This window comes from Monodelphis domestica, chromosome 2, assembly GCF_027887165.1.
Source record: "Monodelphis domestica isolate mMonDom1 chromosome 2, mMonDom1.pri, whole genome shotgun sequence".
In the NCBI taxonomy this organism is placed as follows: domain Eukaryota; kingdom Metazoa; phylum Chordata; class Mammalia; order Didelphimorphia; family Didelphidae; genus Monodelphis; species Monodelphis domestica.
The window spans coordinates 32955663-32979622 of record NC_077228.1 but is presented as its reverse complement, the minus strand read 5'-3'; the positions used below and the strand labels follow the sequence as shown (position 1 = coordinate 32979622).

Sequence of the window (23960 nt, the reverse complement as noted above, 5' to 3'; positions counted from 1 at the left end):
TTTTGGGGGAAGAATGAATCCAATTTTAGAAATGTGGTGAAGTTTGAGTTGCCTGTGAGACATCCAGTCTGAAATATCATTTAGATGGCATTAGTTAGATATTAGTTTAGACATCATTACTTGGTGAGGTGGGACTGGAGCTCAAGAGAGTCTAGGGCTGGAAACTAGATGCAAAGAGATGAAAATCTAACCCATGATGATGAGCTGATGAGCTCACCAAGCAAGAGAAAAGGGTCCAGGACAGAGGCTTGGGAGAAGCCCCTAGTTCAATATCATATACTTCCACTATATTATATTTACACAAAGGAACCAGCTCCCCTGGGCTATGACTGCAGGCTGATCCAGATGGGCTTTCTGGGATGCCCTGGGTGGATAAACTGGGGCCAGTTCTCTCCCTACACCATCTCCGACCTGGTACCCCAAAATAAGTACGCACTTTGGGGTGTATGGGGTGCTCAGGGAGGGGTAGTATCTCTGGCATGGAGGGCTTGTCGTGCCCTCCTAGGGCAGCTCTCCAGCCTCTGACCCCCAGTTCTCACTTGTGGCTCCCAGTAGCTGCTAGCATGCGGCAGCGGCCAAACCCCGGGCAACGGCTTCGACAGGCAGAGGGTAGCCATCGGGTTGTAGATCCCTGGTGAACCAAGGCTTTGCTCACCCAGCATGTGAAGACTGCTTTGGCTGAGCAGACAGAAGAAACCAATAAGAAGGTTCAACGGCTGAGAGGGCGAGGCAGCAAAGCACTGTGGAGTGCTCAGGGCATGTTGGAGCACAAAAGACAACACGGCCATCCAGTGCAGCTGAGGAAGTCTCCAGGTGTAACGACTTTTCGTGCCACTGGACCCAGACTTCCAATGCCGAGAGAGTGGGAGTGTCTCTGTGCATCGACTTTTCCACTTAAATCTTCTTCACGCACAAGTGTATCCTCATACTCGGTTACCCAGAGACTACTACTATAGGTACGCACTTTGACCACCAGATGGCGCTAAACGCACCAGCCTAGGTTAATACTCCGTGTGTCTGCGGGGCTTCCCCAGAGGCTGCAGAACCCCCTCTGCTCGCTAGAGGGCGCTCCGATCACATGAGCGGATCCCAGCTCTCGGGGAATGGGGACTCGGGGCTGCATGGGAGTGGGAAGCCTTTCAAATGATTCTCCCTTGGGGCGCCCCGAGCTCCCAAGGAACATTAGCCACTGGGGCAAGACTGGGGCTTCGAGGCGCAGATCTTACGGACACGGGGTCGGGCAAGGCTGGTCTAAGGTCGTGGATAGCCCAGAACAACTTAGCCGGCATGCCCATGCCCCTCCCCGGTCTGTGGGCGGAGCCCTAGGAGACAATCTCCCCAGAGGCGTTTCTTCCCTAGGGCGGGGCAGTTGGTGGTGGCGCTCGCCGGGGCAGGGCTTCCGGAAGAAACCTCCGAGATGGGCGGGGCGTCGCTGGTGTGGTTTCCCTTAGGGGCAGAGCTATCGATGGTGATGCTACCCTAGTGGGCGGGGCATCTTGGTGGTGGGAGGGGCCGCTGACGCCAGCGGCGCCCGGGAGGCGGGGGCTGAGGTTCATTGATAAAAACGCATGGACTCGGGGCGTGCAAGCTGAAAGCTGAGCATATCTGTCGTGGAGAGGCGGGTGGAGGACTGGCCGGAGGCCCGAGTCGCGTGCGCGGATCACGGGACCGGCCTCTAGCCCTCCCGGAGCACGCAGCCTCGGTCATGGAACCGGTAGCCTTCTTCTCGCAGCCCTTGGCCAGTCCCGAGCCCCGCTCCCGGGCCCTCGGCACGGGCAGTGACTCCAGAGCCGGGCCCCGGGAGCCCGAGCGGAGTCGCTCGGGAGCCGAGCCGCTGCTGGACCCCACCCGCCTCATCAGAGACCCGCAGAGTGGACGCACCTACTACCGGGGCCGTCTCCTGGGCAAGGTAGGGCCAGGGCAGGGCCGCCCTCTCTCCCCAGCCCGTGGGGAAGGACTGTAGTTCGGCTCTTTGCCGCTATGGAGGGGGAGACTGAGGCAGCAGTAGAGGTACGGACGGGAACCCCAGCGTCCTGACGGCCGTCCCTCTCCCGCTCCAGGGGGGCTTTGCCCGATGCTATGAGGCCACGGACACCGGCAGTGGGCACATCTATGCAGTCAAGGTCATTCCCCAGAGCCGAGTGGCCAAACCACACCAGCGAGAGAAGGTAGGTCAGGTGGGAGGAAAACCAGGCTGAGGGCTGGACCATTCTGCTGTGGGGTTAGCCTGGGGGGGAAGGGGGAGGAAGTGGGCAGGTGAGGAAGAGCCTGTGGCCAGAGTGGCCCCTCTCGCTCCACCTAGATCCTGCAGGAGATTGCCTTGCATCGAAGCCTCCACCACCGGCACATCGTGCACTTCTCTCACCACTTTGAGGATGAAGGCAACATCTACATATTTCTGGAGCACTGTAGCCGCAAGGTTAGGGGCCAAGCCTACACCCCAGCCTAAGTTTCAGGGGACAAAGAAAGGGATAACTAAGGGGAGGTTTCCCCCACAAGCACCCATGGAGGGGCTGGTGGGGCTGGGATGTTTGCAGGCCTGAGCTGAAGTCTTATTTTTGAATTTCAGGGTCATTGCCAAGGCCAGGCCACTTCCTGGACCTCAGTTTTGTCCCCCTCAGTGGGGCCCTTCTGGCAGTTTTTTTTAGTCCCCTGGGAGGACTCTCCCCTGAAGTTTGGAGAGTCCCTGAGACACCTTCCCCAGCCTCCTTGAGGGGACAGAAGGGAGACAGGACTTGGTCTCCGGAGCCCCCTTTCCATCTCACAGCCACAAGAGTGGCCAAGCTGGGAACAATCCTGGACACGACTCCTTTGTCTCACAGGGAGGGGGGGGGTCTTTGCCACAGCGCCCCCCCCTTCTCTAATCCCCTGTTTAAGGGGCTGATGATCGGGTTTTCTCCCCACTAGTCTCTGGCCCACATCTGGAAGGCCAGGCACACGCTGCTGGAGCCCGAGGTTCGATACTACCTCCGACAGGTCATTGCTGCCTTGTGCTACCTGCACCAACGAGGGGTCCTTCATCGAGACCTCAAGCTGGGTGAGCCCCAGGAGAGGGACCCCCGCAAAGGGAGGGGCTGGAGGGACCTGGGAAGGAGGGCAGCTGGCTAGGAAGGTTTGGCCATGAGTCTAGCCGGTGCCCCAACCCTAATGCGCCCCTTGGCCTTCAGGAAACTTTTTCATCACGGAGAACATGGAACTGAAGCTCGGGGACTTTGGACTGGCAGCTAGGCTGGAGCCCCAGGATCAAAGGAAGAAGTAGGTGGCTTGGCGGGGGTCTTGGAGAGGCCCCTTCTTAGCCAGAGAGGCCAGGGAAGCCAGCTGGGATGGAGTGTGGCCTTCTGTCACTAATGGCTGTCCATTGTCCCTGGGACAAGGGGGTGTTATCTGGGCCCTGGAGACAGTCTGGGCCTTTGTTCCCAGCTGGGAATGGACCAGGCGGGGGAGGCAGGCAGGCGGCTGTATCCTTTCAACACCCCCCTCCCCTTTCCCAGGCCCAGAGAAAGGCCTGCTGGGTTGGTGGGGGGAGGGCCGGCATGCAGTTCTGACTTAGACCCAAGCCCCAGGGGCTCTGGCTGCCTCTGAGCTTCTCCTCCCATCCCTTCTGTGCCCTCAGGACCATATGTGGGACCCCCAATTATCTGGCTCCGGAGGTGCTGCTGCGCCAGGGTCATGGCCCCGAGTCTGACGTGTGGTCCCTGGGCTGTGTCATGTGAGTGTCCCTCAAGGGGGCTGGGTTGAGGGAGGGCCCTTTGGGAGACCCTCCTCTGAGGGCTCACCCAGCTCATGGCCCTTGGCTGCTGCGCCCCCTCGCAGGTATACACTGCTGTGTGGGAACCCCCCCTTTGAGACGGCTGACCTGAAGGAGACGTACCGTTGCATCAAGCAGGTTCGGTACACGCTACCCCCCTATCTTTCCTCGGCTGCCCGACACCTCCTTGCCACCATCCTTCGTCCTGTGCCTCAAGACCGGCCCTCCCTGGAGGAGATCCTTCAACATGAATTCTTCACCAAGGTTGGTGGTCAGCCCGGGGTGACAGGGCCCTTTGGCCAGGGGGCATTCTGGGGGGCTCCTTCTGACACCCTGGTTTCTGTGCCTCTTTGCTCAGGGATATACCCCAGCTCAACTGCCCCCCTGCAGCTGCACCACAGTCCCTGACCTGACACCCCCCAGCCCTGCCGAAAGCTTCTTCACTAAAGTGACCAAGAGCCTCTTTGGCCGCAAAAAGAACAAGAGTAAGCCGGTTCTGAGGGGCAGCAGGGACCTGGGGAGCCATGGAGGGTTAGGGGAGGAGAGGAGCCCCAGGCAGGACGGAGCAGTAAGGCGGTGGTGCCTCTGTTGCCCAGGTAAGATCGCTCCCCAGGAGCAGGACAACCTCTCTCGCCTGGTCAGCGACCTCGTGCTGACATCCATCTGTCCTCTGAGCAGCACCAAGGAGCCGAGGCAGGCCCAGGTGAGCTGTGGAGCTGGGGCTGTGGGGGCGGGTGCCTTTGGCCCTCCTGACCTTGCTTACCCAGCCTGACTCACCCCTGCTGCTGGGTGAAGCACCCTGGCATGAAAGGGGCCTGGCAGCGTCCAGCCCAGGCTAATTGCCTCTGCCTCATTAGACCCTGGCTGTGGGTGTGACTGTTTGTAGTCAGGGACCCCAGGGCGTGTGAGGAATGGCTGGGAGGGGGCTCCATTTCCTCTTGTTCACCTCCCTCCCTCCCTCCCTCCCTCCCCAGGAGGAGGCCGATGTCGCCCCCAGCCTGGCAGAAACAGCCCCAGAGGAGGGCTCCCCCAGGTCCTTGGCAGCCCTGGGCAGCAGCAGTGAGGGTGAGCTGGGGGAACTGGGGAAAGTTCCCAAGAGTGGCCTGTTTGGGGGCGTGTAGGAAACTGTGCTGAGCCCTTCTCCCCCTCCCACACTCATTGCCAGGCTCTGAGGAGTATCTGACGGCAGCCACAGTCATGGAGTCGACCCTCTGTGCCCTCCGCAACTGCCTGGCCTTCATGCCCCCAGGTACCTGGTGAGGGTGGCCGAGACCCAGGGCTGGAAGGGCAGAGGGTGGGCAGAGGCCCGTATGTGGCAGCCCCTCACCCTGTCCTGTTCCTCTTGCCCCTCCCCCCCCCCCAGCTCGGCAGAACCCAGCACCCCTGGCCACACCAGAGCACCTGCTGTGGGTCAGTAAGTGGGTGGATTACTCCAACAAGTATGGCTTCGGTTACCAGCTGTCCAGCCGCCGGGTGGCCGTCCTCTTCAATGAGGGTGCTCACATGGCCCTGTCCTCCAACAGGAAGTAAGTGGCCCACTTCCTCCCCTCTGCCGGGAGGGTCCCTGGCTTGAGACACCCTCTGACCCCCACCTTTCCCCAGGACGGTGCATTATAACCCCACCAACACCAAGCACTTCTCCTTCCCGGTGGACGCCGTGCCTCAGCAGCTACAGGGCCAGCTCGGGGTCCTTCGCTACTTTGCCTCCTACATGGACCACAACCTCATGAAGGTGGGTTAGGGAGGCAGCCCTGCTCTGGGTGAGGGGCGGGGGCCAAGCTCCTTGTGCCCGGTGACTTTGGACAAGTCCCTTCTGCTGGCTGGGCCCTGGAGAATTCATTGGTGAAATGACCCATCCAGCGGCAGTGGCCTGAGCTGACCAAGTCCCTCTCACCTGCCCTAGGGTGGGGACCTGCCCAGCGTGGACGAGACGGAGGGCCCTTCCCCCCTGCTCCTGCAGTGGGTCAAGACGGACCAGGCCCTGCTTCTCCTGTTCAGCGATGGCACAGTGCAGGTGAGGGCAGCTTCGGGCAGAGGAGAGGGGCGCCGGCGGGAGCAGAGCCCCTCCCTGACCCACTTGGTCCCTCCAGGTGAACTTCTACGTGGACCACACCAAGCTGATCCTGAGCGGCTGGGAGCCGCTGCTCATCACCTTTGTGGCCCGAGACCGCCGCACCTGCACTTACCAAGCACCGCACCTGCAGCGGCTGGGCTGCAGCCAGGAGCTGCGGCTGCGGCTGCGCTACGTACTGCACCTGCTCCGACAGCGGAGCGGGACCTAAGGACTGCTGCGGGTCCTGTGGACGCTTCTCCGAGGGCTACCTCCTGAACCTGCCCCAGATGGCTTAAAGGGCTCCTCCGAGGTTGGGTCGGCCGAGCCGAGGCTTTAAGGGGTGGGCTCCCCATTAGGCGGACTGAAAGAGCCAGATCCTCCACTTCCAGCCTCCGAGGGTGGGGGGGTTGTCGCTGCCCCTGGAGGGCGGTCTCCCTTCCCCCCCGTATTATTTATGACAATAATTATTTGTATTTATTGTAAGCTCCCTTTATTTCCTTCTCCGCCCCGCCCCTCACTCGCAATACACGCCGTGCACCACCGCCACGGCGAAGAACGCGGCTGCGCACACCGAAGCGGACGCGTACCCGTCGCTGGAGGCGTCCCAGAGCGCGCGGCTTGCCACGCGGACGCCCTGGCCCGCGCACTGCCCGACCACCACGGTGCACACCAGCTTGTAGCGCGGCGGCAGTAGCTCCTTTATACGCCTGCGCACTAGCTCGCAGAGGCCGCGCGCCAGTGCCCCGGCCCCGCCCGCCGAGTAGTGCGCCCCGCCCAGCGCCCCACTGAGCAGAGCCTCCAGTGCCTGCTGCACTTGCGCAGCTTCCCAGCGCGCGCCGGGAGCGGGGCCGGGACCCAACCAGGCTCCCAGGGTCGGAGGCGGGGCCCGTCGAGGACGCGCCCCGGGGAGTGAGGAGAGCCCCAGGCCTAGCGAGGAGCGCCGCGGCCCGGCTCCCAGCGCGGCAGCCAGCGAAGGACGGCGGGACGGCAGCATCACTTGCCCGAGCATGGAGCCCCGGCGGGAACCCGGCTGGGCAGCCCCGCTCTGGGGCTCCTCCATAGTGCGCAGGCGCCCCGGCGGCCGCTCATCTCCGCTACTGCGGAGGCATCCTGGGTCTTCCTCCTCCACCTCCTCTGGCCGGGTTGCCTCCCCTGGTTTTTTCCCGGCCATACCAAGTGAGGCCAGTCTTCGAGACCGACTGTCCGGGCGGTGTCAGAACGGGACAGCACCACCCTGGGCTCTGCCTCTTCCCTGAGGCTGGGGTCCTGGGTCCCGATTAGGGTCCGGCCTGGACTAGAGGTGTTCCTAGAAGGACACCTGCCCCCCAGAGCCACTCAGTGAACGTGGAGGATTCCACCTCTCCCTGTGCCTCGGTTTCTCCGTCTGAAAAACGGGAACGATCATAGCACTTTCCCCACCAGGCTTGTAGGCTTAGAAATGCTATTTATTTTCTCGTTTGCAAAATGGAAGGGATACTCCCGCCTCCCCCCCAAGCAGAAACAAGCCCTTCCCCACCCCCCAATTGTGGTCCCATCTGACTGCATTTTGAGCTATGATAGCCTCTCTCCTAGGATTAAACTCACTTAAAGGGATTTGGGACCCCAAGACCCTGCCCCATCTCCAGGCATACTTCCTTCCCCCCCCCTTTTACCCCCAATTTTTTCCTTCAAGAGAAATCTCGGACTTCTCCCTCCCCCAAAGTACCCTCATTCTTGAACTCTTCTCAGGCTGAGCCAGATTTTCTCGCCCCCACCTCACAATCTCCCAAAACTCCCTGAAACTCCCCAAGGGCACCTGAGTCACCTGCTGCTGTGTCATGCCAGGTCACTTGCTAGCTGGTCAACAGCCCACTGGCCCAGCCTAGGTGTTGTGGAAGCTGTCGCTAGGTGATGGGGCTGGGCTGTCATCCATAGCTCTGCATTCCTGCTTCCTCCCCCTTCCTCCATTGCCATCTAACCCATCTGGCTGGAGTCCCTGCTGCCTCAGAGAAGACTTCAGCTTAACCAATGCCTGAATAAGAGGCCTCTGACAGTGTTCCTCTTCTGCTTAACTCCAGGGCTGGGCATCTCCCTCCTCATCCAGCTGAATCTGCATCATTGCCCTTAGTTTGCCTTCCGGGGCTCAGAAGGAGGCATAGCCAAAACACCAATCCTGAGCATGAAGTCTGGAGGGCAACCTCTGGGCTTCCTATGTTCTGTGTTCTTCAGGATCCAAACTTGTCTGTGGGTCCTGAAGGGGTTTCAGGAAAGTTGAAACAGAATAGGCCCTGGGAAGCCAGCCAGTTTTCTTATTTTACAGATGAAGAAACAGGCTCAGGGAGGAAAGGGGATTGGTCCAGGGTTCATTTCCCTGCATCTACCACTCCCCAGAACCAGCCTGAGTGTGCCCTGATTCTAGGACCAGGGACAGTGGGAATGACTAATCTCTAATGTCCTCATTGTTTTTCTTAACTAGAGGATCCCCAATTTAGGATAGGTGAACCTTTTCCCAGTTCCAGTGCCCAGAGGACAAATTCAAATTGTCTGTGAGCCTGGGATTGCCGGAGAGAGTTGAGGGAGAAAGTGCTTGCTTTGAGAGGCTGGACAGAGGGGTGGGGCATGTAAAAAATGTCCTGGGACTCTGGGAAGAGGGGGAGCAGAGGAGCTCCCTGAGTGCCTGCTCTGCATGGGTGCCACAGCTTTGCCAACGTGGCCCTATCTCATCTAGTCTCTCAGCAAAGACTGGATGACTGGTCTTAGACCTCTGCTTCTCCAACCTCAAGATAGTCAGACCCTAGAAACTTGATGAACAACTGGAAAAAGGGAATTAGTGAGGGTGGGTGAAAGTAGTACAAGATAAAGAATAAATAGTTGCCCTGATCAATCAACCCAAGACAGCACTCAGCCGGAAAGGAAGCCAGGCTTTCAAGAGGGGCAGGGGGTCCTGGGAATACATCCCAGGTGAAGGAGTGGGGGGTGGCCAGTGCCATCCAGCCAATATCCTGTAACACTTTAAAATCTGAAAAGGCCTCTGGCCAACAGTTGGGGGCGGGGGGTGGGGGGTGGGGGTTGCAGAGCAAGGACGGGCTCTGACCAAAGAGAGAAAGCCAAGAGGGGTGGCCACACAAGATAGAGAGGGGCTCAGGGCTCCAAGAAGAAACTTCAACCCTGGGAGAAGAGAGAGGAGACAGGAGGGGGAGGGAGGGAGGGAGGGGCTAAGCCAGCAGCTTTCTCAAAGTCTCAGAATCCAGACCCACAGGAAGGCAAGCAGCCAAACGGAAATCTGTCACGGAGGCAGGAAATATTTACCCATCCCCCTCTGTTCCATCATGAGCCATTAAACCAGCTAGACTCACCTTTCCATTTTAGAGAAGGGGAACCCAAGCTGTCCCAAGAAGGGCTGAGCCACCTTTCTGTTTCCCCTAGGCCACAATGGTGGCCTCCAGCACAAGTCCCTATCTGCCCTAAGGGAACTCACAGTCTGAGAGAGGGAGAAGATGGCCAGAACCCAACATTGCTGAATGTGTAGGGATGGGCTGTCACTTTGGGCTCAGCTTGGGGAGTACAGAGGGGAAAGAGTCCATGGGAGAGCCAGCTTGGGATGGGAGGAGAACCCAGGGGGCTTCCTGGAGGAAGAGGGATGGGGAGGGAAATGGCAACCAGTTCTGTTGCAGAGTCACAGCTGAAGAGGGCCTTAGAAATTCCAGTGTAATGATAATTCAAAATAACTGGTTGATTTTGACTCGATCTTCCATTAACATCACCCTTGTTAAGCTGACAACAGGCTATATCATGAATCTCCATTGAGTGTGCCTCAGCTGTGTCTGTTCTGTCCCCTGTCAAATGGCAGTTCCTTGAGGGCAAAGCCCACCTCCCTTCTGGGCCCATATCCCAGGCGCTCTATACAGGCTAAGGTTTACCAAAGGACTTTACAAAAGTGATCTCATTGGAGCCTTACAATGAACCCCAACAGAAGGAGGAAACTGAAGCTTAGGGGAGCCATCAGAAGCAGTGAATGAATCAGGGTCTTCCTCCTGGGCTACTTCAACCCCAGACCTGGAGAGAACCCCAGAGGCATCTCTCCCAATTTGATCTCCTTCCAACAGAATATGGCTATGGGCATTCAGCCTTCATTGGAAGACTTTCATGGAGGAGAAACTCATCTTCTCCCAAGGCTGTCTGTTCCATTGTTAGGGAGCTTTTCTTGAAGTCAAGCCTAGAGGGGTTCTCTCTACAACTTTCCCTTTCTCCCTACTCCCTACCCCATTCCTGGTCCTCTCCTCTAGGGCCAAAGCAGAATGAGACTTCTTCCTATGATAGTCTTTCAGATACTTGAAGTTTTCTCTAAACTAAAACAGCTTTACAGAAGAATAAACCGAGGCCCTCAATTTCCCCAAGGTCACACAACTAGGGAGTAAGGGGTAGGACCTGTGTCCTGGCCCCAAGATCAAGGATATGTGATCCTTGGGAATGTTAAATCATTCCCTGGATCTTTTCTCCCAACCCGCGACTGATCAAGAGTCAGTGGAACCCATCTGGAAGAGGCCAATGGTGAGAAGCCAACTGACTCTCTCAGGCCTGTGTTAACTTGGCCTCAACCTCTTTCCCTTAGGTGTGTGTTGAGTGGGAGGGAAGGAGAGGGATGGCAGGGCTGAGTAAGGATGGAGATCCACCAAGATCCTAAGGAAAAAAGAACGGAGAACCAGTGCTCCACTTGAGCCCAGAGAGCAGAACTAAGCCCTCCTGAGAGAAAGTGCAAAAAAAGTCTGGGTTGGATGGATTGGGCTGCCTCCTGAAGGGCTGAGTTCCCCATCCTTGGAAGTGTGCAAGAAAGGCAAGATTATGATGGAGGGTATTCTTGGTCAGAGGAGTGTGTAACCCAGATGTCTGTGAGACCCCTTCTCCTGGGGGTCCTGGACTTTTCTGGTCCCTTTGTGCTGAGAGGTAGATAAGGGAGGCCTTTCTGGAATCAGGCCCAAGCGGGTTCTAGTCGTCTTCTTGCTCAGCCTTAACTGGCTGAGTGACCTTGGCAAGCTCACTCTCTCTGAGGCTGTTTCCTGCTATAAGACAAATAAACAGGGTCACCTCACAGGCCTAGGGGAGCCCAAAGGGGCTGTGGGAAGGAGAGCTGATTCGAAGTTTTGACCCTGTGGTTTGCCAGGGAAAATCCCTTCTGGGAAATGGGGGGAGGGGGACTTCTGTTCAGGCACTGTCACATCCTGGGGAGAGTCTGGAGGATAAGAAGCATTTTGGGGTGACTCACTCGGGTCAGAGGTCAGGCCAGTGACTCAGTAGGGACCTGAATTGTTCCCTGAGCTCTAAGCTGGCTGGGAAAGGGCTAGGACCAGGCTGGGGCACAGTACCCTAGGGACCCACCAGGGCTTTCCCCACCCCACTCTTGCTGCTTTCAGGGCTTTCCCTGACAGGCCTGGGGAACGGAAGTGAAAAGAACAGAGGTCTAAAGTGGGTGTGGAGGTCACTTGAGTCCAGCCCCAAGGGTTCCCTCTCCGGGGTGGGGTGGGGGTGAGGGGGATGCCCAGCCCAGCCCTCCCCCCACTGTGACCTCAGTCCTGCCCCGCAGGGGCCTGGGCTGCTGCCCCTATCAAGGTTTCCGAGGCCGGGCCGCCCTGGCCCGGCGGCACATGGGTCAGGCTGCCCCGTCGGCGCCCGAGAAGCTCAGCTCCGGGGCCGGGGAGCCGCCGGGGGGAGGAGCCTCCCGGAGGGCAGGGCCCAGCGACCAGGAGCGGCCGAGCAGTCCCGGAGTGACCGGAAGTGACGCAGGCCAGGCGATTCAATGCTTTCGGGCTGGGAGCTCTGGGGGGGGCCGGCTGGGGCTGGCTGGGGCCTGGGCCCCCCACGCCGGCGGCAACAGCAGCACTTATCTGAACTCCGGGCGCCCCCGCGCCCGCTCCCGCTCCCGCCAGGAGGGCTTGAGGTCTCGGACCCGCGGCCGTCTGAGAGCCTCCAGTTCGGGCTCGGCCTCGGCCTCGGGCACCGGCTCGGGCCTGGCCTTGGCTTCCAAAACAGCTTGGGCGATGGCGCCCCCGGGAGGAGGAGCCCTGGCCCCGGGGCACACCCACCTGATGCAAGGAGACCCGGCCACCTTCAGGTCCGCCCTGCGCGGACTACTCAACTGTACGCGCTTCAGGTGAGCCTCGGGGTGCCGGAGCCGCTCTCGGGGTGCCCGGGGCTACACTGAGGGAGCCGTGGGGGGAGGAGGGAATGTACACTCTCGGCTCTGCCAGGGTTCACTAAGAATGTTCCCCCTTCCCCCAAGCGTCCGGGACAAGGGGGCCGCCATCCAGTTTGTGCTGGAAGACCTTTCACGGGGAGCTCAGTACTCTCCAGCAGCCACTCCCGAGCTGGACAGCTCTCAGCACTAGGAAGCTTTTCCTGACTTCGAGCAGTGGCCCCCTAGCTCTGGCTCTGCCCTTTGCTCCACGCCAGTCCCCCGGATTCTCCTGGTCAGTTCCGTCACCTCATGTCCAGAACTTCCGGGATTAGATGAGGAAGACTCCCCTCTATGTTTGGACCCCGATTCTCTGAAGGTGGCCCGAGCTCCAGCTCAACTCCTGGGTTCTCATTTAAAGCTTAGAAGTTAGCAACGCCAGCCTCCCTATTTAGAGTGAGAAACTGAGCCAGCAGCAGCAACTTTAGGGCTGCCACAGATGGCATGCGGGAAACAGACCTGAATTCCAATCCCACAATGCCCCTTGTTCTGCAAAGGGCCCTTGCTTGTCTCAGTCTGGGCTTCTGTAAGCTCCCTGTCCAGGCAGAAGTGGGGGCACACGGGTGTGAGGCTGGTGGAGCGCATTCAGCCTTCCTGCGGAGAAGAGCTCAGCAGGCATCTGACAAGGACAGGGACAAGCCCAGGCTGGATAGTGGAGAGGAGCTGTCCAGCTCTCCTGCCTCCATCAGATGTACAAGGCTAATAATTCCAGCTGCTTGTTCTCCCTGGCATTTCTGCCCTGGGGGTCTCCAGCTCTAGGGTAACTAAGCTTGCCAAAGCGCCTGACCACAGGATGTGCCCCATTTTCCAGAAGCTCAGAGAAAAGAGCTCACAGTCAGGAGCAAACCTGAGTCCAGCCCAGCTTCCCAATAGAATTCTAGAACAAGAAGGATCCTTAGATATCACCCAGGTCAACACCTCATTTTACAGATTGGAAAACTGAGGCCCAGAGAGGAGATAGGACTTGCCCATGGTCACACAGTCCCTTAAGCAGTAGGACCGGGGTCCAGGGCTCTTTTCACAGCCTTCTATCAAGAGCACTTTTTCCTTCCTTCCTTTCTTTTTCTTTTTCTTTTTTTTTCAAATGTATTGTGAGCTACCTGGAGAAGAATACCTTACTGGAGGTATTCTAGCAGGACTCAGATGATCACTTGCTGGGAATCTCTTTCAGATATATCTTCGATTAAATGCATCTAAGTTGTTGGTTCCTCCCCCCCTCCCATCTCTGTGATCCTATGCCTTCTGTTTCTACGGGGCCCTGGGCAGTGGTAGGGGTTAGGCATGATGGGAATATCCTCATCCTTGGGAGAGACTATGTGTGAGTCCAAGCAAAGTGACAAGGGAGGAGGGGAAGAGGGCGAATGAAGCCACCAAGAGTTGGGGGGTGCAAAGAAAGCTTGTCATAGGAGGGGGCAACTACAGAAGGAAAGGTAGAAATGTCCCAGCCATACTCCTGAGAGAGGCCCTGTTTGCTTGGGGCAAAGGGATCTTATTGGGAAGGTCCTTGAATGCTAAGCTAAGGAATTTGGAGAGCAGAGGATGCTGCCATGAAGTCACCTAGTGCTGAAGAAAGTCACGTGTCGGTAGTGGGGAGGAACGAATGGAGGCAAGTGACTCAGGTTTCAGTCTTGGTGACTGTGAGGATGGAGGAACTTTGTGGGAGGAAGAGAATGAGCTTGGAGCTGCTCATGTGTTCATTCTGTTATTTCCCTCCCCACCCGCCTCTCTGCCTCCCAGATCTTCCAGCTCCATGTGGGATGGAGGGTGCCAGTCTCAGATACTTGGAGAAGGCTCTTTCTGACTTTTGCTCTGCACCTGGCCCCAGTGGGGTTATTCTTGGTTTGGAGAAAGCATCATCCAGGATAGAAGAAGCAAAGGATCAGGAGGGCTCAGGGGACCCCACTGTATAAATCACCGGTTAGAAAGTGAATGGGCAGAGCTTCCAGAAATAGGGAGGCACAGGCCCAGCGACCTCCACCTGGGCCACATCTCATCTGGAGGGCTGCGTTCAGGGCTGGGCTTCTGAGACAGGAGGGATGTGTCCAGAGGAAGTGCGCATGTTCAGGCTGGAGAAGAGAAGACTCCAGGGAAAAGGGACATGTAGAAGGAAGACTCCCTCATGGAGTAGAAGGATCAGACTTGTTCTGCTCTGCACTTCAGCCCTCCCAGCACTCCTGTAGCCATCTCCCACAGCCTAGAGACCCTGGAATGCCTGGGTGCCTCCAAGCCAGGCTCAGGGATCCAGGACCCAGAGACCAGGGGAAGCCATTGCTGAGACCCAGGAAGGGTCAGCTGCCATTGGCGGGCACACTGGGCAGGCCAGTGCCCCTGGCTGCCCCCCTCCTCCTCCTCAGATCCTGAGCTTAGGGGCCACCTTTGGCTGTTTCTCTCCCTCTCTACCTTTGGGGGTGGTTCGTCTGGGTTTTGGGCAGGGCCAGAAGCTGAGAAAAGGGGGTGCCTCCTGGTCCTTGAGGAGGCAGCTTGATGCCCATATTGCAGGAGGTCTCCAGTGGAGGCCTAGCTTGTGACCATTTTAATCAACGGCTTCGATAATGGTAGAGATCAAACCTTTGCCATATTTTTAGCTAACAGAAGAGAATTGGGGTCCTGGGTGACACGGGACCCAATAATCTTGCTAGGCTAGAACACTGGGCCAGATCTAATAGGCAAATGAGGAGTCTGGAACTTGGGTTTAGGAAATCAGCTTTCCAAATAGAGTGGAGGGAAGTGCTTGAAAAGCTCTCATTCTGAAAAAAAAGATCTGGGGATCTGAAAGGACCACAAGGAACTACATGGTGATGGAGGCAGACAAGAAAAGGGAATTCAACCATTTAAAGGGCCTGCTTTAACAAGGGCCAAGTTTGGAGGCATGTGGAATCTGCCTTGGTGGGTCGGTCATTCATCAGGTCAGGCTTCATCTGTAGCACTGGGAGCTGGAAAGTGCCAAGAAGAGGTGGTGGGGCAGCCTGTTTGCCTCGGAGGAGATTCTGGGGGCACGTGCTGGCTGTCCCGGAGAAGAGAGATGAGCCTTGGTCTGCCGGGCCCAGAAGGCAGGAACAGGAGCCCCCCACAATGAAAGGAGACTCGGGAGGTGGCTGGCACCTTGGCAGTCCCCCAGCTGAGTTCAGATGCCAGCTTGTGTGCCCCTTCTTTTGGCTGTGGATGGCATCGGATCTCTCCAAGGTCTTTTCCACCTCCCAAAGTCATCTCTGTTCTGGCATCCCGAGGGTGACCCTGGCTTCTGGGAGGCAGTTTGGGGGGACGATGCCACACGGGGGGAGTCTCAGCCCATGGGGGCCTCCCAGACAGGAAGCTCCCTACCTGTGGGGGTGGGAGGGCATAGCCCATCCCAGTTGGGGGAGCAGCTGCATCAGTGCCACCCCTGGCTGGCTCCAGTGCGGCACCCAAGGGACTCTCATTTCCCTTCGCCTCTCCACCTTCCCCACCTTTCACAGATTGTCAGGCATGTGGGCGCAGCCCAGCCGGCTCTCTCGGCGGAAACCTGTGGTTAGCCAACTGTACCCGCTCCCCAGTGCTTCCTCCCTCCTGCTCTGCCCCCCAATTCCATGGCAGCCCCAGGAGTCCTGGAATGGAGAGGCCATCCCCACCCCCCACCCCAGGCACTGGCCCCAAAGTCGCCGTCCTGGGCCGGATTAGAGACAGTCCAGAGAGGGCAAGAGATTTGTCTAAAGTCGCCCAGCCTGGAGTGCCAAAATCAGGGCTGTCCCTGGGGATACCCGGAGAGCTTTGGGTGCTGGGTTCTACGTTCCTCCCACCCCCACCCTCATTAACCTTAGACCTTAGTGTCTGGCTCAGAAGGGGTGGAAGGGGCCTCCTTGAGGTTCAGGAAACCAGGGAGGAAATGCTGAGCCAGCAGCCCCAGGAGAGCCTCCAAGGTCCCAGGAGGGATGCTGGCCCCGTGCGGGCCTCTCTCCATCCTGCCTGCGGGCATGAGTCACAGCCAGGAGGCCCCAAAGCTCTTTCCATCCCTCTGGCCGCTCTCCACTTCCTGCAGGCCAGGCTGTGACTCCTCCTGGCCCCCTGCCTGGCACCTGCCCACCTTATCCCTGCCTGAGAGAGGAGGGGCTCAGCCTGGACGACCAACTCGGCCGGCCCCCATTCCTCGACTCTCCTCTCCTCCAGTGATGTGCGATTCGTGGTGGGCCAAGACCGGAGGGAAGTGCTGGCCCACCGCTGCGTCCTGACCTCCCGCTGTGACTACTTCCGCCAGCTCCTGGGGACGGAGCTCCCCGACAAGGGGTGCCAAGAGGAGCCCGTGGTCCTGGCCGACGTCCCCGCCGAGGCCTTCCTGACGGTGCTGGAATTCCTCTACACCAATAGCATCACCCTGGACCGGCGAACGGTAGGCAGAGGGGGCGATGGGGGTCCCGGCCGGGCCCAGCCTCTCCCTGACCTCCGCACCCCCCCAACCCACAGGTCCTGGAAGTGATGATCTCATCGCTGGAATACGGGCTGTCTGAGCTTCGAGAGGTGAGGAGGGGGCAGGCGGGCAGTGCCAGGCCTCCGGGGGCAGCAGAAGGGTGAGGGAGGTGTATGGTGGGGGCTGATGGGTCTGGATCTGGCTGGCAACTCACTCCCTTTGTGATGCCAGGGAGGTCAGCCTCAGTTTCCCCCTCTGAAAAATGAGGGACTTGGAATTGATGCCTCTTGAATGCCTTCTCCCAGTTCTTGTTTGGCTTTAGGATTGGGGGGGGGTGCCCGGGAATCCCAGTAAATTGGGGGAGAGGTTTGGGGAGAGCAGGAGGGGGGCCCTGAGCTTGGACTCAGAACTAGACATTGGGGGGCTGGAGGCAGGGGCTTACACACATCCAGCCCAGACTTGGGGGGATCCCACCTGTCTCCACATTCGGGGTTCCTGTCCTCATTTGTGGGTGGCACCTCATAGGAGGGAGCTGCTCTCTCCTCAGATACACCACCCACATCTGGGCGAGGGGACAGACAGACCCTCCCTCCCTCCCTCCCTCCCTCCCTGCCCTGTTGAGCCTTCTAGAGGCCAGATTGTCCTGGAGCCCAGGCCTCCTTCCCTCCCTGGCACATGGCACAGGGGGCACGCACTCTCTTTGGCCTCTGTCCCTGGAGGCTGGGCCCTAGTCACCTGCCCTGCTGCTCCTGGGGGAGCCACGCTTCTCAGCTCTGCCTGGGCCAGAAGAAACCCCAAACCTAACTCTGGCTCAGACCTCAGGCACCCCGACCCCAGGGGGAGGCAGAGGGGCTGCGGCACCGAAATCCTGGCTCCCTATTCTGACTCACCTTTCATTCCTGGGAGAGTGGAGCAGGTCCCTCCTCCCCCACCCCTCTGTCTCTGCCTGGCCTGGAGGCAGGAGGCCTTGGGTTCAAATCTGGTATCAGATGCTAGCTGTGTGACCCTGGGCAAGTCACTTAACTGCTGTTGCCTCACCCTTACCACCCTTCTGCCTTGGAACCCATGCTTGGTATCAATTCTAAGGCAGAAGGTAAGGGTGTAAAACAAGTAAAGATGGCAGCTGCTAAAGGGCCTGGAAGCCTTGAGGAGCCACTGACACTTGGCCTCTGGGGTCCCCTAATCCAGAAGCCCCAGTCAACTCACTGTTTGCACAAATCCTACCTCCACACCTTTGCCCAGGCCACCCCCTCCCCTGCAAGGCCTGGGATGTTTTCTTATCTCTTCCTTGCCCAGCCCATAGAAATCCTTTTTCTTCAGTCTGAAGGTGAATTAAGAAGGTGTCAGGGCACGAGAGCCTCAGTTTCCGGGACCTTTTCCTTTAGTAGGCCTGGCTCACCCCAATCCCACATGTATATACAGTCTCAGGCAGATGGGACCCCGAGCCCCTTTCATTGGGCCTGGCCGGCTCCCCAGCTCTTCAGCCCCTTCTTTGGAGCCCCCACCCCACGGGGGCTTTTCCCCTTCTTCCAGGAGCTCAGGATGGGCAGAGGCTTCCAGCCCCAGCTTGGCCATAGATGGGCATCGAAGGTTCAAGGCAGGAAAGGCCGCCTGGTTTTAAAAGGAGAGAAATAGGGTGTGACAGGCTCACATCTGGCCTGGGCACTTCCTAGCTGTGTGACCCTGGGCAAGTCCCTTAACCCCACCTCCCTAGCCCTCACCTCTATTGTCTTAGAGCTGATACAAGGTCATTCAGATTCATTGAAAGTTATTCAAAAGATAACAATGAAATGAAAGGAAGTGAGGGAACCGATTCTGGGGAAAGGGCAGGGACTTGACCAAGGTCACCTGCCCCAGCCCTTCCTGGGGGGAACTAAAAAGGGTCTTCCTTCCTCTCCCCCAGCTGTGTGTGGAATTCGTGGTACAGAACCTGGACGTGGAGCTGGTCTGTGAGGCCCTCCAGGTAGGTCCAGCCCTGGCCTGGGCTGAGGAGAAGCCCCAGGCTGGGCCTACTTCTGGGCTCACCCAGGGAGGCTTAGTCCTTTGCCCCTGCAGCGACTTCCGGTCTTTCAAGGCCCATTTCCAGAGCTCGGAGCCTCCTTGTTTTTCCTTTGACCCCCCTCAGTAAAGGAGCCCCGGATGCTCCTCAGGCCCCCTTGAGGGCAATGAGCCTGGGAGGGCAGGAGGCAGCTCATCGTGCCTCTTCCTCCGAGGAGCCCTCCTTCAGTAAAGAGCGGAGGGGGGCTTCTCAGGCCCCCCCTTCTTTGCTGAGGCCGGAACCCCCCACCTGTCCCAGAGAAGGGTCCGTCTCGGCGGCTGTTGTGTCTGTGGCGGGCCAGCAGGAAGCGCCCCGCTTCCCGGACCCCGGCTTTGGCTGCCAGGTGTGTCGAGGCTCAAGGGGGCAGGAGCCCTCAGGGTGGCCCTTTAGAAAGTGATCCTTTGGCCGCTGCCTTGGGGAGACGGAGGTAGAGGTTAAGTGACCTGGCCCGGGTTCCGGGTGTTTGAGGCCGGATTTGAATTCAGAGCCTCCTGAGAGTCCAGCCTGGAGCCTCACGGCTGTGTGTCCTGGGCAGGTGGCGGTGACCTTTGGGTTGCGACTCTTACGGGACCGGTGCCTGAATTTCATCGACTGCCACGCCCAGGTACCGCCGCCCGCGGGGGGGGGGGGGGGGGGGGGAGGGGCGGCGGGAGGACCAGGCTGAGCCGGGCTGCCTTCACAGGACGTCCTGAGGACGCCCGCCTTCCACGAGCTTTCCGCTGCCGCCCTCGTACCTGTGCTGCGCAGCGACCGCCTGGCGGTGGACGAAGTGGAGCTCATTGCTGCCACCCGCCACTGGGCGCGGGTCAGCTCGGTGAGCCCCGGGTCTGGGCGCTCCCTCCCTGCCGAGCATCCCCAGGAGCCCGGGCTAGCCAGGGGAGGGGGAGGCGGGTGGCCAGGCGGAGAGCCTCGGCGGGGCGAGACCGGGCGGACTCTGTGTTCCAGGCCGTGCTGGAGCAGCCCATGGTGGAGGTGGCTCAGTCTGTGGTGGGAGAGCTGCGGCTGCCTCTGCTCAACGCCTCGGAGCTCAGCACGCTGGAGGAGCAGAACCGAGTAGAGCCCTTCATCCCGGTAGGGGACGCAGCTTCACTTGCCCGGCATCCCTACTGTGTGCTCCCGCCGGGAGCCCCTAGCGTGCGTGCCCTCTTAATGAGGACGCCCCCCCGCCCCTACCGTGCGCCCCCCTATGCCGTCCCCCGGAGGTCCCTACTGTGTGCTCCCCCTCCCCCTTGGGGGCGGGTCTTAGGTGACAGCCGCCGCTCCCCACGCCCAGGTGGAGCAGATCGCCGAGGCCTGGAAGTGCCACGCCCTGCGCGGGGGAGAATCGATCCGCACCTCGAGCTCCTTGGGTCGCCGCCGGAAGGGGACCACGCCCCGCGAGCACCACTACTACCTGGAGTCGTCCTAGTGACAGAGCTGGCCCGGGGCTCGCCAGACCTCGGGAGACGCCCCAGCCTTGCTCTGAACTACAGCTGCCGGCGTCCTCTGCGCCCGCGGGAGCTGCAGCTCCCGGCATCCTCCACGCTGCTTCCCCCACCCCTCAACCCCCTTTTGAACACATCGATTCCGGATTCCAGCTTCCAGGCCCCTCTGCGGGCTCGATGACCCGGCTGGAGCTGGGCGCGAATAAGGACCTCAGCGTGTGACTGCGGCTACTCTTGCAGCCCAGCCCTCCCCCGATCTCTAAGCGCCCTCACTTGCCTGCATCCATTCTCAGGATTTTCCATCCCGAGCCTGGACATCCTCCCAGATACCCAAGGCCTCACACACACACACAGCTAATGGGTGGCGGAGGCAGGACTGGACCCCCGTGTTCTGTCCCCCAGCCCAGAGCTTTCCCCTTGTCTCGTTTCATTCTCCTAGTTACCTCATCAGCGTCCAAAGCACAAAGCCCATGAATGCCGCTGCCATTCCTGCCGATCCATACACACAAGCTTCACCTCTCTCCTGAGGTCCAGCCCCGAATTACCAGGTAGACACATCTCCCCTTCTCCCTCCTCCAAGCCCTTCCCTCTGCCTGACTGCCCAAGGCGCCATCCCCCTGTCACCTAGACTCAGGGCCTTTGGGTAGTTGGTCCTCGACCCCCTCTCTTCACTCAGCATAATCAAGCCCTTTGCCAAGTCTGGCAGTTTCTACCTCCACAACATTTAGTGGAACCTGACCTCTCTCTTTTCAAGCCAATTTTATTATCAGCTCAGTAACCTCCCAGAAACCAAAACTAAACGAAGGGGCCAAATCACCGATGAAACAACCATCAGCTCCAGGCAGTTCATGTATCACTGGAAGGGGACATCTAGAACAAAAAGCTCACAGCAAAGGCCCGGGTTGGGGCCCCGGGCCTATCTCCAGCTTCCCACTGTCTACACCGTCAAGTTTCTTCCTGTGTTATTTTTCATCTGCTGGGTTCTCAGCTTGGCCTAATTGCATGCTGAGTCGTCTTGGCCCTATGACCTTCCGTGTATCGGTCTTGTGTTTGTCATCTCATCTGCTCCAATAATATTCTCAGATGACGCTCACAGCCCTCGTGATTCAGACATTCCCCAGTCCGGCACGTGGGTGGATTCCATTTTTTCACTATTACAAATAAAGCTGCTAGTAATATTTGTGTGTATTATGCCTGCCTTCGCTTTTCCCTACGTCAGGTCTAGTGCGTAGACTTAAGACTTCGGCTCACCGAGTAGGCCCAGCTAGAGCTCCAACTCCACCCACAAAAGAATACGAACTCTTCCCGGTCCTGACGTATCCTAATTGGCAGGCAGCTAGGGGGCGCAACGTTCTGGAGTGCCAAATGGAAGAACTAGAAAAGCGTATCCAGATTCAAACTCGCTCTGAAAACACTTCATTGTCAAAACTCGGGAGCAACAGCATTTCTGGCAAATACTGTTTACTCCCTGCAGAAATCCGAGTTTCTCAGAAACATAAAAACATCCAAATGTCAAAAGAGAACCAGTAACTCTTCGGCATTCCTTTACTGTTGAAGCGATTAAATCATAACACTACCTTCCACGCCATCTGATGGCGAAGCGGGAAGTGCTAAGAAAAGCTCGCTAGCCGTGAAATCTGTTTTTCAGCACCCAATAATGGGAGCCTCGCAAAAACGAGGCCTCAAAAAATTAGGTAAAAACTCTTAACTGTTCCTCTCCACGGAAATCTTTAGTAAAAGGCGAAAGATTTATACGATCTGAAGAGAAACCAGAGTATGCCGGCTTTCCTGCGACCTGCCTAGCCCTGCAGCCACCACATCTGGTTCGCTCATGGTGACTAATTTTTTGAAAGGCAAGCAACAGTCGCTTCACGCTGCCTTCCGACCCCGCGCAGCTCAGACCAACCCAAGGAGAACACTAGGTCCGTGACCCCGGAGAAGCCACTCGCAGGCGGCGGGAGGAGTGGAACCCGGACGCATTGCATTGTGGGTATGCAGATGAGCTCGGTCCCCGCTTCAGTTACCAGCACGGTCGGTAATCCTCCGTGTCACACCCATCTCTTTAGCGCCCTCTACCTCGCACCACAGTCGATTGGTATCGAGCCCGGTTGTAGTAAGAAAGAGTAACAGGCTCAGAAAAGGCAAGACGCTCCCCAGGATCACACAGCTAATGGGCGACCGAGGCGGGCAGTTTCTTTCCTTCACGGCCCCAGATTGCTCCCATCCACAGCATCCCATCCAACCGCTTTCCTCAATCGAATTTCCCTCCCCATCCCTGCTCCAACTGCTTCGGTTTAGGTCCCCCAGCCCGGAGTCGAAGCGCATTCGGTCCTGAGCCTTCCCCGGGAACTCGATGGGTGCTGTGGGAGGGGCTTGGTCAGCAGGAAGCTAGGTAGAGTTCGGAAGACCTGTGTTCAAATTTAGCCTCACACACTTCCTAGCTTTGTCTGCCTCGGTTTCCTCAGCTGTAAAATGGGGATCATAATAGTGCTACTTCCCAGGTTTCCCAGTGCCTGGCAAATGGTAAGTGATTAAGACATGTAAATTATTGCATCCCAGGTGAGTCTGGCCAGCTCTCTCAGGAAGGGGCACAGAGAGGGGGGAGGGGCCCTCATTGGCCAGCCCTACCTGCATGGAGGGAGATGGAGCCGGCCTGGCTGGACCAAAGTGAAAATAAGTTCAAAGGCAAAAGGGAAACCCCGAGAGGGCACTTCCTGAAGGGACAGTGAGAGGATGAGACTGGCAGGCCTTTAGGAATACTGTGGCTTTGGATGCTGAGTGAAGGGGAGAGAAGGAAGGGAAGAGAGGGCTTATGGGAGGCCTTTTTCATTCATTTCCTGCCTTAGAGCTGGAAGGGGCCTTGGATGGCTTCTGCCCCCTCTCTCTTCTTTCTTCCTTCACCCCTGTCTCCCAGGAGGAAGTGGCCTCACTCCTTACCCAGGCTGCCTCCTTTACCTGTTCAAGTGACCTCGTTCCATCCCATCTGATTTTCCATCTCTCCTCTCCAGGCTCTTACTGCCTGCAAACATGCCTGAGCCCTTGATTCTCTCTTCCCTGCTAACTGGGCCTGGATCTCTTCTACCCTCCATAGATAAACTGGAAAAGGCCTTCTACAACAAACAGGTGTCTCCTTTTTCTCTCCTCTCTTCTCTGCCTCGCCATGTGCCTTCTGACTTTATCTTTCTACAGAAATTGCTCTCTCCACAGTTATTACAATGACAGTTGCCCAACTGCCCGTCTTCATTCTCCTGGTCCTCTCTGCAGACTTTAATATGGGTGATCACTCTCTCCTCCTGGATCTCTTCTCTCTAGGTTTTGGGGACTCCACTCTCGTGGTTCTCCTCTTACCTGGCTGGTCTTTCCCAGGCTCCTTTGCTCCATCCTTTTCCAGATGACAAACTCTAACCATATCCCTTAGGAATCTGTCAGAATCCTCTTCTCTTCTCCCTCTGTTCCAATTTGTTTGGGGATTTCATCACATCTAATGACTACGTTTGTGCTGGTGATTGTCTTAAAAAAAACAACAACAACCAAAACTCTTACCTTCTTTCTGTCTTAGCAACAACTCTAAGACAGAAAGTTAAGGACTGGATAATTGGGGTTAAGTGACTTGCCCAGAGTCTGAAGTATCTAAGGCCATATTTGAGTCCAGGTCTTCCAGATTCCTGGCCTGGCAATGTATTCACTGTGCCCCCTAGCTGCCCTAATGATGATTCTCTGATCTATTTATCCTGCTCCAATCTCTCTGCTGACCTCCAGTTTCCCATCTCCAAGTGCCTTTCAGACATCTTGAATTAGATGTCCTGAAGAAGTGGTAAACTCAATATGTCTAAAATAGAACTCTTTCCCCCAGATCCTCCCTCCTCCTACCTTCTCTTTTATTACAGAGGGTCCCACCAATCCCTGAAGCTCACATCCTGGGAGTCATCCTGGACTCATCAGTATCTCATCCTCGCCCCACCCCCACCCCCCAAGCTGTTCCCAAGGCCTGTCTATTTCAATTCTGCAGCATCTCCCAAAGAGGTCCCCTTTTCCCCTCTGACATGGCCACCATTCTACTACCCAAGCCTGAATTATTGCGATAACCTGGGGGTGGATCTTCCTACTC

The 23960-nt window shown here is 57.9% G+C and overlaps 3 protein-coding genes and 2 non-coding genes across 11 annotated transcripts; 2 read left to right on the top strand and 3 right to left on the bottom strand.

The window, feature by feature from the left end:
* The first annotated feature begins 1501 nt into the window (after positions 1-1501).
* PLK3 (polo like kinase 3) lies at positions 1502-6284 on the top strand. The gene is made up of 15 exons (XM_056815242.1): positions 1502-1909; positions 2061-2168; positions 2303-2419; positions 2908-3037; positions 3168-3255; positions 3614-3709; positions 3814-4012; positions 4107-4233; positions 4345-4451; positions 4723-4813; positions 4914-4997; positions 5112-5274; positions 5351-5480; positions 5652-5762; positions 5839-6284. Exons 1-15 carry the CDS (start codon positions 1706-1708, stop codon positions 6028-6030), a joined length of 1947 nt encoding a protein of 648 aa, XP_056671220.1. The 5' UTR covers positions 1502-1705; the 3' UTR covers positions 6031-6284.
* DYNLT4 (dynein light chain Tctex-type 4) lies at positions 6275-8790 on the bottom strand. The gene is made up of 2 exons (XM_007480258.3): positions 7606-8790; positions 6275-7185 (listed from the first exon to the last, which is right to left on the bottom strand). Exon 2 carries the CDS (start codon positions 6970-6972, stop codon positions 6316-6318), a length of 657 nt encoding a protein of 218 aa, XP_007480320.1. The 5' UTR covers positions 6973-7185; positions 7606-8790; the 3' UTR covers positions 6275-6315.
* A 2542-nt stretch (positions 8791-11332) lies between these two features.
* BTBD19 (BTB domain containing 19) lies at positions 11333-21030 on the top strand. Of its 7 annotated transcripts, none has more exons than XR_008916053.1 (9): positions 11335-11928; positions 16153-16372; positions 16447-16500; positions 18294-18353; positions 18964-19032; positions 19111-19242; positions 19374-19499; positions 19702-20400; positions 20607-20734. XR_008916053.1 is itself a non-coding variant. In XM_056815236.1 (9 exons), exons 1-9 carry the CDS (start codon positions 11423-11425, stop codon positions 20924-20926), a joined length of 1596 nt encoding a protein of 531 aa, XP_056671214.1. In that variant the 5' UTR covers positions 11338-11422; the 3' UTR covers positions 20927-21030. The 7 variants fall into 7 exon arrangements, 6 of the variants coding, with proteins under 6 accessions (XP_056671217.1, XP_007480319.2, XP_056671215.1 ...); XM_056815236.1 differs by having other exon boundaries at positions 11338-11928; positions 20292-20400; positions 20607-21030; XM_056815238.1 differs by having other exon boundaries at positions 11441-11928; positions 16241-16372; positions 20292-20400; positions 20607-21030.
* Positions 21031-21415: 385 nt separating this feature from the next.
* MIR7271 (microRNA mir-7271) lies at positions 21416-21468 on the bottom strand. The gene has a single exon (NR_127463.1). It is a non-coding gene; the product is annotated as a microRNA mir-7271 (primary transcript).
* Positions 21469-21514: 46 nt separating this feature from the next.
* LOC130457637 (U5 spliceosomal RNA) lies at positions 21515-21630 on the bottom strand. Its single transcript, XR_008916930.1, has one exon. It is a non-coding gene; the product is annotated as a U5 spliceosomal RNA (small nuclear RNA).
* Between the last annotated feature and the right edge of the window lie 2330 nt (positions 21631-23960).